General features: G+C 51.0%; 1 protein-coding gene across 2 annotated transcripts in view; it reads right to left on the bottom strand.

The window, feature by feature from the left end:
- Tmem266 (transmembrane protein 266) overlaps window positions 1-14674 on the bottom strand; it is a 112564-nt gene that overhangs the window by 13364 nt on the left and 84526 nt on the right. For both annotated transcript variants that reach the window (XM_021207891.2, XM_029543804.1), the window contains exons 6-8: window positions 10301-10357; window positions 9141-9279; window positions 6253-6368 (exon numbers count right to left, since the gene is read on the bottom strand). In XM_021207891.2, the coding sequence (XP_021063550.1) occupies window positions 6253-6368; window positions 9141-9279; window positions 10301-10357 (312 nt within the window). The remainder of the gene's footprint in view (window positions 1-6252; window positions 6369-9140; window positions 9280-10300; window positions 10358-14674) is intronic.

The following is a 14674-nucleotide window of genomic DNA, read 5'->3' as shown; positions in this document are numbered from 1 at the left end:
GAGGAAAGGAGGGAGGGAGGGAGGGAGGGAGGAAGGATACAAAACTAGTTACTCCTAAGCAGGATAGGGGCACCCCCGGCTCCCAGATCCCCCTGCAGTCAACCCACTAAGAAAGGATCAGTAGAAATACCAAATCCCCCAGAATCTCCAGAGCTCACAAGAGCCTGGCCTCTGACAAAGGCAGGTGCACAGTGCCTCTGATGACAAAGTAAAGCAAATCCTCCACTAGCAAACATTACACAAGAGCCCATCCCAAAGCTAGGAAAACAATGGAAGCAACTGTGTCTAATCTAATAACCCGGCCTGAGCAGCAGGGGCCCACGGAGAGCCCCAGACTGGACATTACTGGAGCGAGCCAGGCCTCTCTCGGGCGGCCACACCCAGCCTTCCCGGCCTTTAATGGGCTGGCCACAGAGTCCGACTCACCTGGGCTGCAACCTGATCAGTGCACACGGTGGCCAGCGGCCGATGGCATCCGATGCAGTAGCAGTAACTTGGCTCGGTTCTGTCAGTGCTGTCTGCACAGGCTGCCCGACCCTCAGAGCCATCTGCTGCTCGGATGGCATCTAGTGTTTATCTCCATTACTCTCACCGTGGTTGGTAACAATAAAAATCAGGAGACGGTTGCAAACTAATGATTTAGGAGCAGGGTGAGGCTGAGACTGACCTTGGCCCCCTTCCATCCACTGTGGAGATGACAGGTAGATGGCCATAAATTTAAATTATAGTCAAAGGATAACATATGTTATTTCTCTGATGGCTAATTTTATCAGCTAAATAGGCTTGTCACTAAAGCTATCAGCTGTTTTACAAACCACTTCCCATGTTTAAAAACAACAAGAACAACAACAACAAAACAAAAACAAAAACAAAACCAACTTTACTTTCCTCAGTGGAAATTTTGAAAAATCCAGGTAACAGAGGCCATTGTGCCGAAAAGGTGGAGCTTAAGATGTCTGCAGGGAAGGAAGGGGCTCTTAGAGTGAGCGGCTGCTGAAGCAGGATAAAACATGCTTCCTGTTATTCCTGCCCTTTGGCCCATTCTCTGAGTCCTGGGCACAGCCTCAAAGGACATCTGTTTGTGCAAACTGTGATCTTTCCTCAGGGTTCTCAGCTCCAGGTCCAGAGTGGGGCTAGGATGAGGAGATGGACTCCATTTGTGCCCCTGTACCCACAAAGCCTGCCCTAGCTCCTGCACCTGGGTACTGGGGTGCTATATCCTTCTACCTTTTCTGCCTTAGAAATGCAGAGAGCTTCTTGGGTGGAAAGTCTCATCTTTTTCTTGGGGAAACTGGCCAGGGAGGATTTTGGTGAATGAAACTGTGCCTCCAACTACACAAAAGGGCAATGAACCCAGAAGCCTCATTTCTTTGGGTTAGGTGACTGTATAGTGACTCTTTCTCTTTGGGGAACACAGGTCACTAGTGTCAACATCTAATATCTTTGAACTGTGTAAGACTTGCTGATGAAATAAGGACAGAAGCAACATCACCACTTCCAGACTTGTCAAGTAAAGGCTCTTGGCCAGTTTTCCAGTCTCTTTTCTTCTGCAGTGTTGGCTGGAGAAGACCCAGAGGAGCCACACAATGGAAGGAGCCTGGGGGCCAGAGTGACAGTGAAACAGACAGTTCCCTGGGCTCTGCCCAGTGCACCCTGCTCTGGTAATGATAAGGATGACAAACACACTCTTCATGTGTTAAGTCTTGGGAGTTCTCTGTGTGCATATATAATGTGCATCCACATATGTGTATGGGTGTGTTAGGTGCAGTGCATACAAAGGTCAGAGGTCAGCATTGGATGTCTTTCCCAAGCACCCTCTTCTCTCTACTGATACAGGATCTCTCATTGGACCTGGGCCCAGCTCACTGGTTTAGCTATGGATCTGCTTCCCTAGCACTGAGAGGACAGGCATGCACCACAAACACAGCTCTTCATATAGGTGCTGGGAGTCTGAACTCGGACCCTCAAGCATTCATGACAAGCACTTTAGCATCTCCCTGCTCCAGTCCTTGAAGTCTGATGCAGCAGCTAATGGTACCTACCATGACTAGCTGAGCCTTGTGTGGACCCCTGTTTCAGTACAGAGAAATGAAGTCTAGGCTGTCTATTCAACAGTATTTGTACCATCTTATACATCAAGAGCCTCCATACAAGTTATTCAATTAAACTGCTTCTTACATCACCCATGCAATAACAACTCTGTTGCCTTTATCTTTTCAATAAAGTATGATGCCCAGGGGCTGGGGAGGAGCAAGGAGTTGCTGGTAGGGCAAAGGTTGGAACCAGCTTGATGGCCACTCCCAGAAGCAAAATTTCAGCGTCCCAATGTCTGCTATCCATTGGATGCTGTTTTGGGGAACTGGGTTTGTACAGGATCTAAACTGTACTAAGGGGTACACAGGCACCACAGGGCTCCTTTGGCTCCGAGTGACCCCTCAGTGATCCTAGACCCTCAGTATTTTCCCGAAATCTCAAGGTGGATGTGGCTGGGGAAGAAACTTTCCACTTCCTTCTTATCCCCATGGGACCCAACAGAGGTAAACACTAACTCCCGAGTGTGCCAGGCTGTACCAGTTTGGGCCAAGTATGCTACAAGGCCTGAAGGGCAAAGAGCAGACAGGATGGGGCTCTGGGGTGTGTTTCTGAATTACAGCAAGAGCCTGGGCATCAACCAGCATGAAATCTCAGAAGTGGCTTGTAAGATGACTCAGAAATACATAATACCACATCGACTGAACCACTAATCTAATGTGCCATCGATACACCCAGGGTGAACAGAGACAGAGACAGAGAGAGAGACAGAAGATGGGGTGGGGGTGGGGGTCCACAATGCCTCCCTGGATGACAGCCACCAGCCACTTCCTCTGGCATCCATTCGTCCATCACAGGCATTAGAACTCTGGCTGTAGTCCCATCAGGGAATAAGATCAGCAAGAAGAGACTTGCAGTCTCGAGGACTGTGAGATCCATGTGTACCACAGTTGCAGCAGCCAATGCAAAGAGCTGGCCAGGGCTCAGAAGCAAGAACGGAATCTCTGTGTGTCCTCCCCACCCAAAGCCTTTATTTTTTCCTTTCCTCATAGGATTCTGAGGAAAGGTGTCAAGTGGTATGAGGCCCTGTCTCCAGACCTGAGCTCTCATGTGTGTGTGTGTGTGTGTGTGTGTGTGTGTGTGTGTGTGTTTGAATGTGTGTATGTGGAGACTGGCATTTCCTCAGACTGCTGAGTGACACTCCCTTTCTGTGGGCCTCTGTTTTCTTGCCTGCCATACCCTAGACTAGATCACAGCTATCCTGCTGTCACAGACTTCAGTTAAGGTGTGACGGGCTCGGAGGCACCCACATGAGATGCCACATGGCAATCTTTACAGTGGAGAAACCTAACAGCCTCAGGTCAGGCCAGCACCTCTGCCCTGTCAAGTGTGCCCTGTCGCCCTTGGCGGGAACAGCACATTAACGCTACAATCTTCCCTCCAAACATTATAACCAAGAGAAAAACTGTACCAGCTCTCAACAGGGAGACCCCCACAAAACACCCAGTGAGTGCCCTCAAAATCACCGGTCATCGAGACAAGGAAAGAGGGAGGGACTGTTATAGAGAGGAACCAAAGGAGTCAGGAGAACAGACAGATATGGAGTACAGACCCTGGGATGGTATGTAATTTGAATGATGTTTCGGTGCTGGTTAATCCATTGTAACTAATGGTACAAATACAAGGTATCAGAAACAGGTGACCCTGCATAGGGTCTTTGGGAACTGTATAAAACTAAAACTGCTCAAAAATAATCTTTTTGTTAAAGAACTAAGATGTAGGCAATCATGGCAAATATTTCCATAAGCATATTTAAAGGAGAGAGGAAAGTGGGGTTGGGTGGTGGGGTGGGGGTGGCGACGGCAGGAGGATCTTATGGGAGGGTCTAAAGTTCAAGGTCAGCCTGAGCTACACAGTGAAATCCCCAGCTCCAAAAATCAATTTATCAGTCAGTGGGTCAATCAATCAAATAAACCAGAAACCTGCGTATTTCACATTTACAGGTCGGTTTCTGTGAGTGAGGCATATATAAATTCCTCTCGGAAAAGGCTCCTATTAAATATGTTCTAAAACTCCGGCTGTGAGAGACAAGAATTGTGGAAAAGACTAGAACACTGGGGTAGGGGCGTGGAGATGTGGCTGGGGTGGGGCTAGGTGAACAGCAGGTTGGAGAGTCTGGAGACACTGTAGATTGCTGAGAAGTCTGGGCCGGTGCCTGTAAGGGGCTGTGCCCTGGCCAGTGTGGATCATCAGGCTGCCCCATGCCTGACATGAGCATGTTTTTCTCTCATTATGTATCTCAGGCCTAGAACTCACGTCTTAGATCAAGCTGACCTTGAGTTTGAAATCCTCCTGCCTCTGCCTCTGAATGCTGCTACAGGCATGCACCACCAGCTTGGAGCCCTATTTTCACTAGGCCTGAACAGAAAACATGGTAAGGAATGGTTCTCAACAAGGTGGGATGGGAGAGAAGGGTGAGACACCTAGATCTGTCCTGGCCTAAGTCAGGTCCGTCGGCAAGTTACGACTCGGGTTTATTTCTAAATGAGTGAGCGGGCAGTTTGAGTGAGCCACCGTTAGACAGTATTGAAATCTCATAGCCATCCTCTGAGGATCTCATTACTACCTCCATTTTTCAGATTAACAAAAGGTTCTATCAGCACCCAAGACACAAAGCCAGTAAGCAACAGGGTTGGCTTGGAACTGTCTCTTCCTAAGGCCATTCGTGGCCATCCCACACCCTGCCGTAACAGAATCATGGCTCACACACATTCCCTTCAGTGTATCTGTTATCTGGTCAGGTCTCAAACCTCGGCTTGTACTGCCAATGGGGTGCTGTCTATGGCCTCTGGGGAGTGGGCTCTAGCTTTGGAGAGCAGTGGCCTGCTTCCTGCTCTCTTCCTGCTCCCCCGGACCACCCCCCTACCCTGACCACAGGGAGCCTGGCTGTCTGTCCCTCTCGGCTAAGATGACAGGTTTCAGGTGCTTTTTAAATTAAAACAGTTCGTCTCTGCTCATCTCTTTTCCAGATGTCACTACCTAGCGTGGATCTTCTTTATTTACTGTTCTTTCCCGTGCAGACTCTGAGGAAGTTCCCATCCCGAGACCCCGAGTGAGGAGCCTACATGTGGGGATTGACTTGAACCTGTACAGCACGGGACACAAGACCCGTGGTATAGGATATTGGAGTTGGCCATTAGGGCTTGCTCCTGCCCATGAAGCGCATACGCGGCTGATGGTGGCTGGTGGTAGGGCTGTGCTCTCTGCTGGGCATCTGTAAGTTTAGGAGCAACTCGCAGTGTTGCGCTGAATCTCACAAGCTGTCAACAACAGTGGTGTTTTCCTGTTGTAAGGGGAACCAAAAGCTTCCCGATCCACTCTGAGTTGGTTTCTAGGTAACACTTCCGGCTTTCCCATCTCAATGTCCCAGACTCCCAGCCTAACCCCAGGTCTGCTATTGCTCTGGCTTTCTGTCCTCACCTGTCCCCTCCCACCCATTTTCCAGAAGCAGGCAGAAAGTTCCATGAAGATTAGCACTTCCACAGACACATCCCCTTTTCCCCAGGTGCCTTGGTCAGCCTAGAGCCCCTCCAAGCCCCTCCTACTCTCTTGCAGCTTTCCCTAGCTCACAAGGGGCGTGGGCTCTGCAGCCCAGCTCAGCCCCCATTCTCACGCGGGGTCTCCTGCCTGATCCTCTCCCAAATGGCTCTGCTCAGGTCAAGTTCTCTGCAAACCAAATGCATTTCCCCGAAGCTCCCATGAGGAGAGAACTGGCCTGTATCCCATCTAGAATGGGGTTCTGGTGCCTAGCACAAGTCCAGCACAGAGCAGGCCCCTGATGACCAGGCTGGGTACATCAGTGAGAGAATGAGCGGAGCTGAAGGCTTGTTCAGGGGCTGCACTACTGTGCGCGCGCAGGAGTGCACGTGAGTACCATCCTGTGGAGACGCTTCTAAAGATCAATTTGTGATGACAGTCCACAGATTTCCACACTTATCAGCTGTGGGCGTCTGTGACTAAGGACGCAAAGGGACCACTGAGAACGCGTTTACTAAGCTGTGCAGTGAGTAGGACGCAGGCCGGGGCTGGTGGGAGCTGAGGGAGGGTCTGTCTTCAGGGCCTGAGGACGCTCTCTGACTGCAGTCCCCAAGCTCTGGCATCCGGACATCACAAGGTTCCCGGCAAGGCCTGGACAGAGGTGGACAGATCTGAAAGTGTTACCCCTTGCTCCTGACAGATTTGTGTCAGTCTCTCCAGCTGCTCCTCTTGGATGGCCTTGGCCTTCTCGTACTGCTGGGTGACCATCTCCATCTCCAACTTGACTGGCAGGACGTAGGCTGGAAGACAGAGGGAGCCATGTGAATTGCTGGCCAGCAGCTAGGCTTAGACTGCGGAGCGGCAAGCCCAGAATTCAGCAGCAGCTTCAAAGCCCAGACTCAGTTTGTGGGCATGTGGGGTGGGGGCAGGAAGCCAAAAGCACCCAGAAAGCACAGAGAGACCACAACCCAAACTCAGTTCCTGCTTTTCCATAGTGTCAGTGCCCTGGAGTTTTGGAGTGTTGGTACAACTGCCGAGAAAAAAATGACTATATCCTAGTTTCTGTTATAGTTACAGGCGTCCATAAAACAAATTGTGGCAGAGTTGGGGACCTCAGAGCCTGCACAGGTATAGGGTATAACTGAAATGTAGCCTTTTTGTTTCTGGAGATAAGTTAGTTTTATATTTTATATTTTCTTCCTTCATCCTTCCTGGGTATGAAGAAGAGTTGTAACTGGCACTGGCACAGCCATCTTGAACCATGAAGTAACTCTGAGAAGGTTATGCAGCACAGCAACGAGATAGAAAGTGTTTTTAGTACTAAGTAGAGAGCAAGTGCATGTCACTTGTAGTGACACCTGTCACTTTCTGCAGATTTCTATTGTTGTTTTTGTTTTTGTTGTTGTTGTTGTTTTATAGGAAGCTTATGATGAGTGTAGGTCAAGGATACTCTGGGTTTCTGTTACAGATTATCCTACTTCCGAGACAGAGGGAGATGCTGAGAGAAAGCTGGGGCTTAGAGTGTGGGGTCCCCATGATTTCTCAGATGGCAGTAGCTGCCTACGCACTCCCTTGGTGTTCTGGGCTTAGCAGGCTCTAGAATCCACAGATGTTTCAGAGTCAACTTCAGACCGCCTTGACCTCTGCACTTTACCCCCTAGGGTCTTACACCTTTCCAAGCCCTTTCGGGTTTTTCAGACCGAACAGTCACAGGTCATGTGTGTCTCTTGTCACTGTATTCTAGACCTCTCCCTGAGAAGGACAGAGTGAGCACCTACAGCCTGTCCCTAACTGCTGTCCCTAACTGCTGTCCCTAACTGCTGTCCCTAACTGCCTTGCCTAGGCTGTTCCTGAGACCAGTTCACGCCCAGGGTGAGAATGGCAAATTAGCACTCCTTAGTTCCCAAGTGTGATCTGAGGAGAAGGTTCAAAAGGGAGCTGTCAGCCTCTGCTCGTGAGGAATGTGCAGCTGTCCACAGCTGCCAGGATCGAAAGGCATTATCCTGCCCTGAGGGAAGATGTTCTAACCGGACAGAGCCCAGAATAGAATCCTGAGTAGGAGGGACGAATCAAGCAGCCAAAAAAAAGCACTGAGGTAGTGTGTGTGTGTGATATGTATAATGTATATGAGACGTGTATATGGTATGTGGTGTGTGTGTATAGTGTGGTGTGTGTTTTGTTATGTGTGTTCTATGTGCTTCTGTGTTTGTGAGTGGTATATATGTGGTGTGTAGTGTATATAGCATGGTGTGTGTATAGTGTGTGTAGTGTATGGTGTATATAGTCTCTGTGTGTGGTATGTATGTGGTATGTGCATGTTGTGTGTGCTTGTGCATGTGCATGTGTGTGGGGGGGGGAGAGAGCGAGCAAGGTGGGCTTCAATCATGGTTCTGAGCACCATTTCCAGTGTCAGCCTCTATTCTTTGACTTAGTTTCTCCATCTGTCATGAGGAGAATGTGTCGGATGAGCTCCTCATGCCATCCTTCCTAAGCCGTGGATCCCCCACATTCTAGTTCAGTACAGATGCTGTAATGTAATGACAGACACAACCAAGCTTGGGAATGAAGCGCTGGCTGTCCTTGTGTTCACAGGGGGGAGGTGAGAGGCTGCCCTCCCACAGACAGAAGACCCGGGAAGTCATCCCGCCTGCCTTACACCTGTCAAGCTAACGCTGTCGGGAGAACTCGACCATTGCAGCCAAAATTCAGGACTTGAAAGAACCTCAACACCTATCACAGTGGTTCTAAACTGTGTTCTGACAGTCCTCTGAGGTGCCTCTCCGAGTAAGGAGAGGGCACGGGGGTCCCTGGGAATCACTGGGCGCCTCCTCTTTGGAGAGGAAGACAGCCCATCCTGGTAGGTCTGGGAGGTGAGCCTCCCTGTAATGTCCTTTGCCTCTGAGGGCCACCTTTGGGAGCCCAGTGCCTTGGGTCTTCTCTCATTTCCCCCAGATGACCCCAGAGGTCCTCCCTGGGTCTTTACCTTCTTTACCATGTCCCAGTTTTGTGACACTGTTCTTCGGGGCTGAGATTTCTACGGGAAGGCTAGCCTTGCTTGCACACGACACATAGCTCCATCAGAGCTTGGTGTGGTGGTACATACCTTTAATTCCAGCACTTACTTGGGAGGCAGAGGCAAGTGGATCTCTGTGAATTGAAGGCTATGTGGTCTACACAGCAAGTGCCAGGACAGTCAAGGCTACATTGTGAGACTCTGCCTCAAAAACAAAACGAAACAACCCCACCCCACACTAACTGTACCACCTTGAGTCCTCCTTTCTCAGTGGACAGCTCCGGCTTCTGCCTCTCACCCCCGCCAAATAAACAGTTGCATGGGCTGGGAAGTGATGCACTATGGGTAAGTATGACACATGACTGTGTGGGTACTTTCAGAATACCACGCTGAAGAGACAAAGTAGGCTAGGCTTTCTCAATGCTATGGTCACCCCCACCCCACCCCACACTGACCCCCCCCACCCCACCCCACACTAACTGTACCACTTTGAGTCCTCCTTTCTCAAGTGGACAGCTCCAGCTTCTGCCTCCTCACTGCCCCACCCCAGGCTACTCACCATCAATGACCCTCTTCACCCTCCAGATTCGGAACATGATGATGAGGCTGATGGCGTCCCAGGGGCTCCTGGGACCGTTAGCCACAGTGGACGCCACCATCGGGGCCAAGGACAGGATGATCACAGCCCCGTCAAACACCTGAGGGAGGGGTGTACTTCAGTGTTCCAGCGACAGGCTGGAGAGCCGCCAGGAGGGCCACGGCTGCAGGCCACCTTCTCCGGGTAGCCTGCAACTCCCAGAAGTTCACCCCATCTCCAGCTGCCTGCACTTTCTCTCTGAGGAGGCCTCTTCCACTTGGATGCGATCAAGTATTCTTTGTTCTTCTCACAACCTCAGCCTTTCTACGTATAGCTCTTAGTGTAGACAACCTTAGGCCTGTATCCCACATCCTACCTAGACCCTGGTCAGAGACAGGGGTGACTCTTTCACTGACAGGGTGGGAGCTGATGGGGCCTCTTTATCTGTGGGTGGCAAGAACCCAGGGCCAGTGTGTCCCCTCTCACAAGTGCAGAGTCTTTAACGCAGCAAGAGGGCAAGACAGGTAGAAGAGGGATGAGTCCACGTGATTAAGCCTTGGGCACTGACTTTCTCTATGCTTACCGGAACCCAGCCTTGTGTGAGCCTTTCTGAGGCCAGGACCTCTGTGTAGGCTCCCAGGTTTGGGCCCAAAGAGACTAAAATACAGTCAGAGGAGAGGAAGGAAAACAGTCGACACCGGATATCTAAGCTCTGCCTGGCCTCGGACCAGACCGCTGCACAAATCACTGGCTGCAGCTGGGCCTCCCACCCTGTAGTGACCTCTCCTCACACGGCAGCCACATCTCCACGGAGCAGAGTGCACACCAGGCTAAGAAAAGTCTACGGCTTCCCTGACCAGTGCCTCATGGCCGGGTGAGTCAAGTAGATTTATTTGTTTTAAGGTACATCTCAAAGGCTTTTCAAGTTGATTCGACTTCAACTGTATACACTCTGTGAATCTCAAGGCAAGCTTTAAAGAAAATTCTTCAGTTGGAAAATGCCAGGGCCCCTCCCTGCCTCCCCCTCCCCCACGGCACCCAAGTGGCACCCCTGTGGTCAGGTGCGTGCCGGACAGAGCTGGGCTCTTGTGGTAGATGAGACAACCCAGCTTCTAGGATCTGGGGACAGACACTGGTCATACCTCTATTTTGTTTTCGATGTAATCCCAGATCCCCAGTGCCACGATCCGCAGGACAGTCTGAGGACAAGTTTAAAAGGAAAAGGTGGTTATTGCTCTCTCTCCCAAGAAGGTTCCAGAGCTCGGATCTGGAACTGTTTCCATGTTCAGTAACAAGTACAGCCAGAGCTTCACCATTCCCTGTGTCAACCCAGTCTATACCCTGTCCCCTTTCCCGCTACCAGCGTCCAATTCCAGGACAGTAGTGGCCTTGCTTTCTGTGGTGCCTGTCCTCAGGCTCAGCCCCTCCACCTGTGTGCTACCCCCTCAGTATCCTGTATGCCAGGCTCATTCAAAGCCCGTCAGCACATATAGAATACACTACAAGTTCCTTAGAGCAAATGACACCCAAGGCTCTGCATTCCTCTTCAGCAGCATCTCTTGCCCCTCCTCTCATGAATGCGCTGAGTCTCGCCTGTTACCTGGTGACTACACCGTGGCAAAGGATGAGCGTTGATGCTCTCCATTTCTCTCTGTCCTGCACTAAGTCTTCAGGCATGGCCACAGGGCAAAAGACTACATTTCCTAGCTTTCCCTGGGCTCGGTGTGTGTGTGTGTGTGTGTGTCCATGTGTACGTGTGTGTACGTGTGTACATGTGTGTGTGTGTCCATGTGTGTGTGACTGTGTGTGTGCGTGCGTGTGTACGCGTGTATGTGTGTGCGTGTGTACGCGTGTATGTGTGTGCGTGTGTGTGAGTGTGTCCATGTGTGTGTGACTGTGTGTGTCCACGTGTGTGTGCGTGCATGTGTGTGTACATGTATGTGTGTATGCGTGTGTGTGTGTACATGTGTACGTGTGTATGTGTGTGCATGCGTGCATGTGTGTATGTGTGTGTACATTCTGCCCAATGGCTGATGAGAAGCGCTGTGGACCATTTGGGGGCTGCGCCCTTGAACAGACTTAGCTCTGTTCTTTTTACTTTCTCCCTCCTCTAGAGTGTGGTTCGTAGGTAGGCATGGCTGTGCCTTCTTTCAGTGAAGAAAGGATGAAGAGAGAGATGGAGGCCTGCTGGGTCTTCACGTGCTCCAAGCCCACACAGAATAGGCCTTAATTCCCTTACTCAACAAAACCTGTTCTTCGGCCTTAACTACAAGGGGTAGGAAGTGTTCTGGGTCTGGTGAGCGGGCCCACATCTCTTAAGATCACACACAATAATGGCTGACTGTGTCTTTGAGCAATTCAAACCTCTCTCTTCCTTGGGTATGACGTTTCTCTTCTGCTGAAGAGGTGGGTTAGATGACAGAGTTTTAGACACTGCTAAGAGTAGCCCCTTCTATCCAGGCTGTGCGGATGAGAGCTGAGCCACGCCTCACATGTGAGTCTCATGAACCAAGAGGAATAGAGGCTGAAGACGCTGCCCACCTGCCCGAGGTGAAGTTGCTCTCCGACCCTCTCTGCATGGCGCACTCACACTAGGTAGGAACCGCCGCACCCCCCCCCCCATGCTCTCCTGGTTTCTTTTCTTGCTGCCAGTTCCCTCCCAGGGTGCTGGACTTGACACTTTTTTTCTTTTGTCATGTTACAGTATCCATACCCACCCTCAACCCAGCCAAAAAAGGCCCAGGCTGGAGAAAGGAAATTGCCTGAGCCAAATGTGCCCCACAAGATGGCTGCCACTGCCAGCATCCTAATGCTTTAAGGGGACTGTAAGCATGGAGCCATTTGACTTCCCTTAGTGCACACTCCTGCCGAATTAAATATCCTCGTGTGCACAACGGACAAATGAGAACTGCACTATTCAATAGTGACACCACGCCCCTCACCGCCTCCGGTCCATTTTCTGTGTCTATGAATTTCACTTGTAAGACCAAAAGACCTGCTATACTTCCTCAAAAGGCAAGGCTGGGGGTGCATTGGACACGCCTTTAATCCCAGATCTCTGGAACCAGAGGCAGGTGGAGCCCTGAGAACTCGGGGCCAGCCTGCTCTACACAGCGAATTTCAGGCCAGCAAGGGCTACAAAGTGAGAGCCCTGACTCTAAGTAAACTAAAATAAAACTTGTCTTAGCTGGACTTCCTATAGAATGTAGTCTAAGGAGACGGGGAGGGTGTGGTCAGGCATGATGGGAGAGCAGGGGAGAGGAAGTCAGCCCCTGGGGCCCTGGTACCCCAGGGAGGATGTGGGCCTTGAGCTTTGCAGGCCTCTGTGGTACCAGAGAAGCAGGCGGAACAGTTCAGGGCCAGCACCTGCCTGACCCCCTTGGTGGCCCATTTGTGAATCTGACTTCCAACTCTGTTCAGTTCCAGACCACTAGCTGGAGCCTTGCTTTCCTAGGCTAGCAGAAACTGCAGCAAAGGTAGCTACAAAGACAAGGAAGGGCTCAGGACACACTCCAGCAAGCAATGCCCAGAGTCAGCTGCTTCTGGGAGTTGAGGTCAAAGCCAGAGTGAGAACCCAACTCCTCAATAGCCTACGTGCTGGCTCATGTCCCGTGACTTCCTTCCCTCTGCAGATACCTATGCTGAAAACTCCTAGGCATGGGCCAAAGGGCCTGGCTTACCATCCCCAAGACCTAGCACATCTCAATGTGCAGTGACCCCACTTCGTGTTTGTTTACAACACCAGATTCCTGGACCCCCAGGGAGACCCAGGATACTAAATTCTGGGTTCAAGGTCTACACTCTGCTGTTTAAGCAGGGCTGCTGCAAATCCCCAGCAGGACACTTCATTGCGGAGCAGCAAGCTCCCAGAGAAGTGGACTTCATTCCCAGTCCAGGCTGCTGCTTCCTCAAAGGGGCCGAGGGTTGTCAGTCCCTTGTCAGTCCCTTTCATTCCAGGCTGGCTGCCCTCAGGACTAGCAAGATCAGCAGGGCAGGGCAGGGCAGAGTCTTGGCCACGCCTTTAAAGATGACTCATGACGTAATTACCATAAGCCAGGCTCCTCCCCACGTGAGTGCAGGAGCTGAAGTTCAGGAAGCCCTTCCACCTCACCCTTTCTCCATCAAGCCCAGCTCATTTGTCTCAAGGGAGGAAAGGATGACTTCCGTGAGGTGGCAGAAAGAGAGAGGCAGAGTCCTCAGTTTTATACCTGGTCCAGGGCCAGAGGCCTTCTGCCCTGTCTGTGGCTTGAGACCCCACCCCCTCCTTGGGGATCAGCCTCTTTCCCCAAGAGCAATTTGGAGATCACAGTGGATAGGGGAAGATGCAGCTGTTAGTACACACATTGGCTTTGTGTACAATTTTCAAAAGGGTACCTGCTCCTGGCAAAGGAAGCCTACTGGCTGGAGGTTTCCTGAGCGAGTGGGGCAACACCCCCCAGTTCGCAGCCCATGGCTTCAGCCATGGTGGGGTTGGGAGTGAGTGGTATCTGGGGTGAGCTGAGATGATCCCTGGGGGATGTGGATTTTGGACAAGTTTCCTTTGGGGTTAAAAGTTAAATGAGAGTGGTGAGAGGAGGTCCTGATCTCGGCCCAAGTGCACAGCAATAAAAAGGGATGTGGGTGTGGCGGCTGTCAACCTGACCCCACCTGGAATCAACTAAAATCCAAGTGCCTGGCCACAGCTGAGGGATTTCTTTTTAATGGATCGTTTGAGGTGGGAAGCCCCACCCTAAATCTGGACCACACCTTCAGGTGGCAGCCCACATAAAAGGGCGTGGGAGAAGGAAGCGTCGTCTGTTTGCCTGCTTGCCCTCGATCTCACTTAGGAGTTCATCTGTCCTGATGCTAAGCCACTCCTTCCTACGGTTAGGGCCTACTTCTTCAGGTGAGTGAATGTATGTGAATGTGTGAGTGATTGTGTGTGTGTAAATGTGTGTGTGAATATGTGTGTGAACGTATGTGTGTGAATATGTGTGTGTGAATGTGTGAGTGTGTGTTTGAATGTGTGTGTGAGTATGTGAGTTCTTCTAGAGAGCTTGACTAGTGAGAAACCCTGCAGAAAGGGAAACATTTAGGCCCTCAGCACCCACAGCTCCAGGAGCCTGGATGCCCTCTTCTGGCTTCCATGAGCACTACACTAAGGTGCACAAACCCAAACTCTGAGATATACACATACATAAAATTAAAATAAAAAGTCTTCAAAGTGCTAGGTAGCGGTGGCGCACGCCTTTAATCCCAGCACTTGGAAGTCAGAGGCAGGTGGATCTCTGTGAGTCTAAGGCCAGCCTGGTCTACAAAGCGAGTTCTGGGACAGCCAAGGCTACACAGAGGAACTTGTCTCAAACTTCCCCCCGCCTAAAAAAAAGGTCTGTGAAGTGGCAAGTGTCCTTTGAGAAGGATCACAAGAACACAGCCCTGTCTGCAGCTCACTCCTCCCAAATCCCCAGGGATGGGCTGGTGACTGTCTCTTCCCAGGGTCCAAAGGGCGCAGCCCCAACTAGACACCTACAGTGTCT

The sequence above is a fragment of the Mus pahari genome, chromosome 10, assembly GCF_900095145.1.
Source record: "Mus pahari chromosome 10, PAHARI_EIJ_v1.1, whole genome shotgun sequence".
NCBI classification, from domain to species: Eukaryota; Metazoa; Chordata; class Mammalia; order Rodentia; family Muridae; genus Mus; species Mus pahari.
This window is presented reverse-complemented; position numbering and strand designations above follow the sequence as displayed.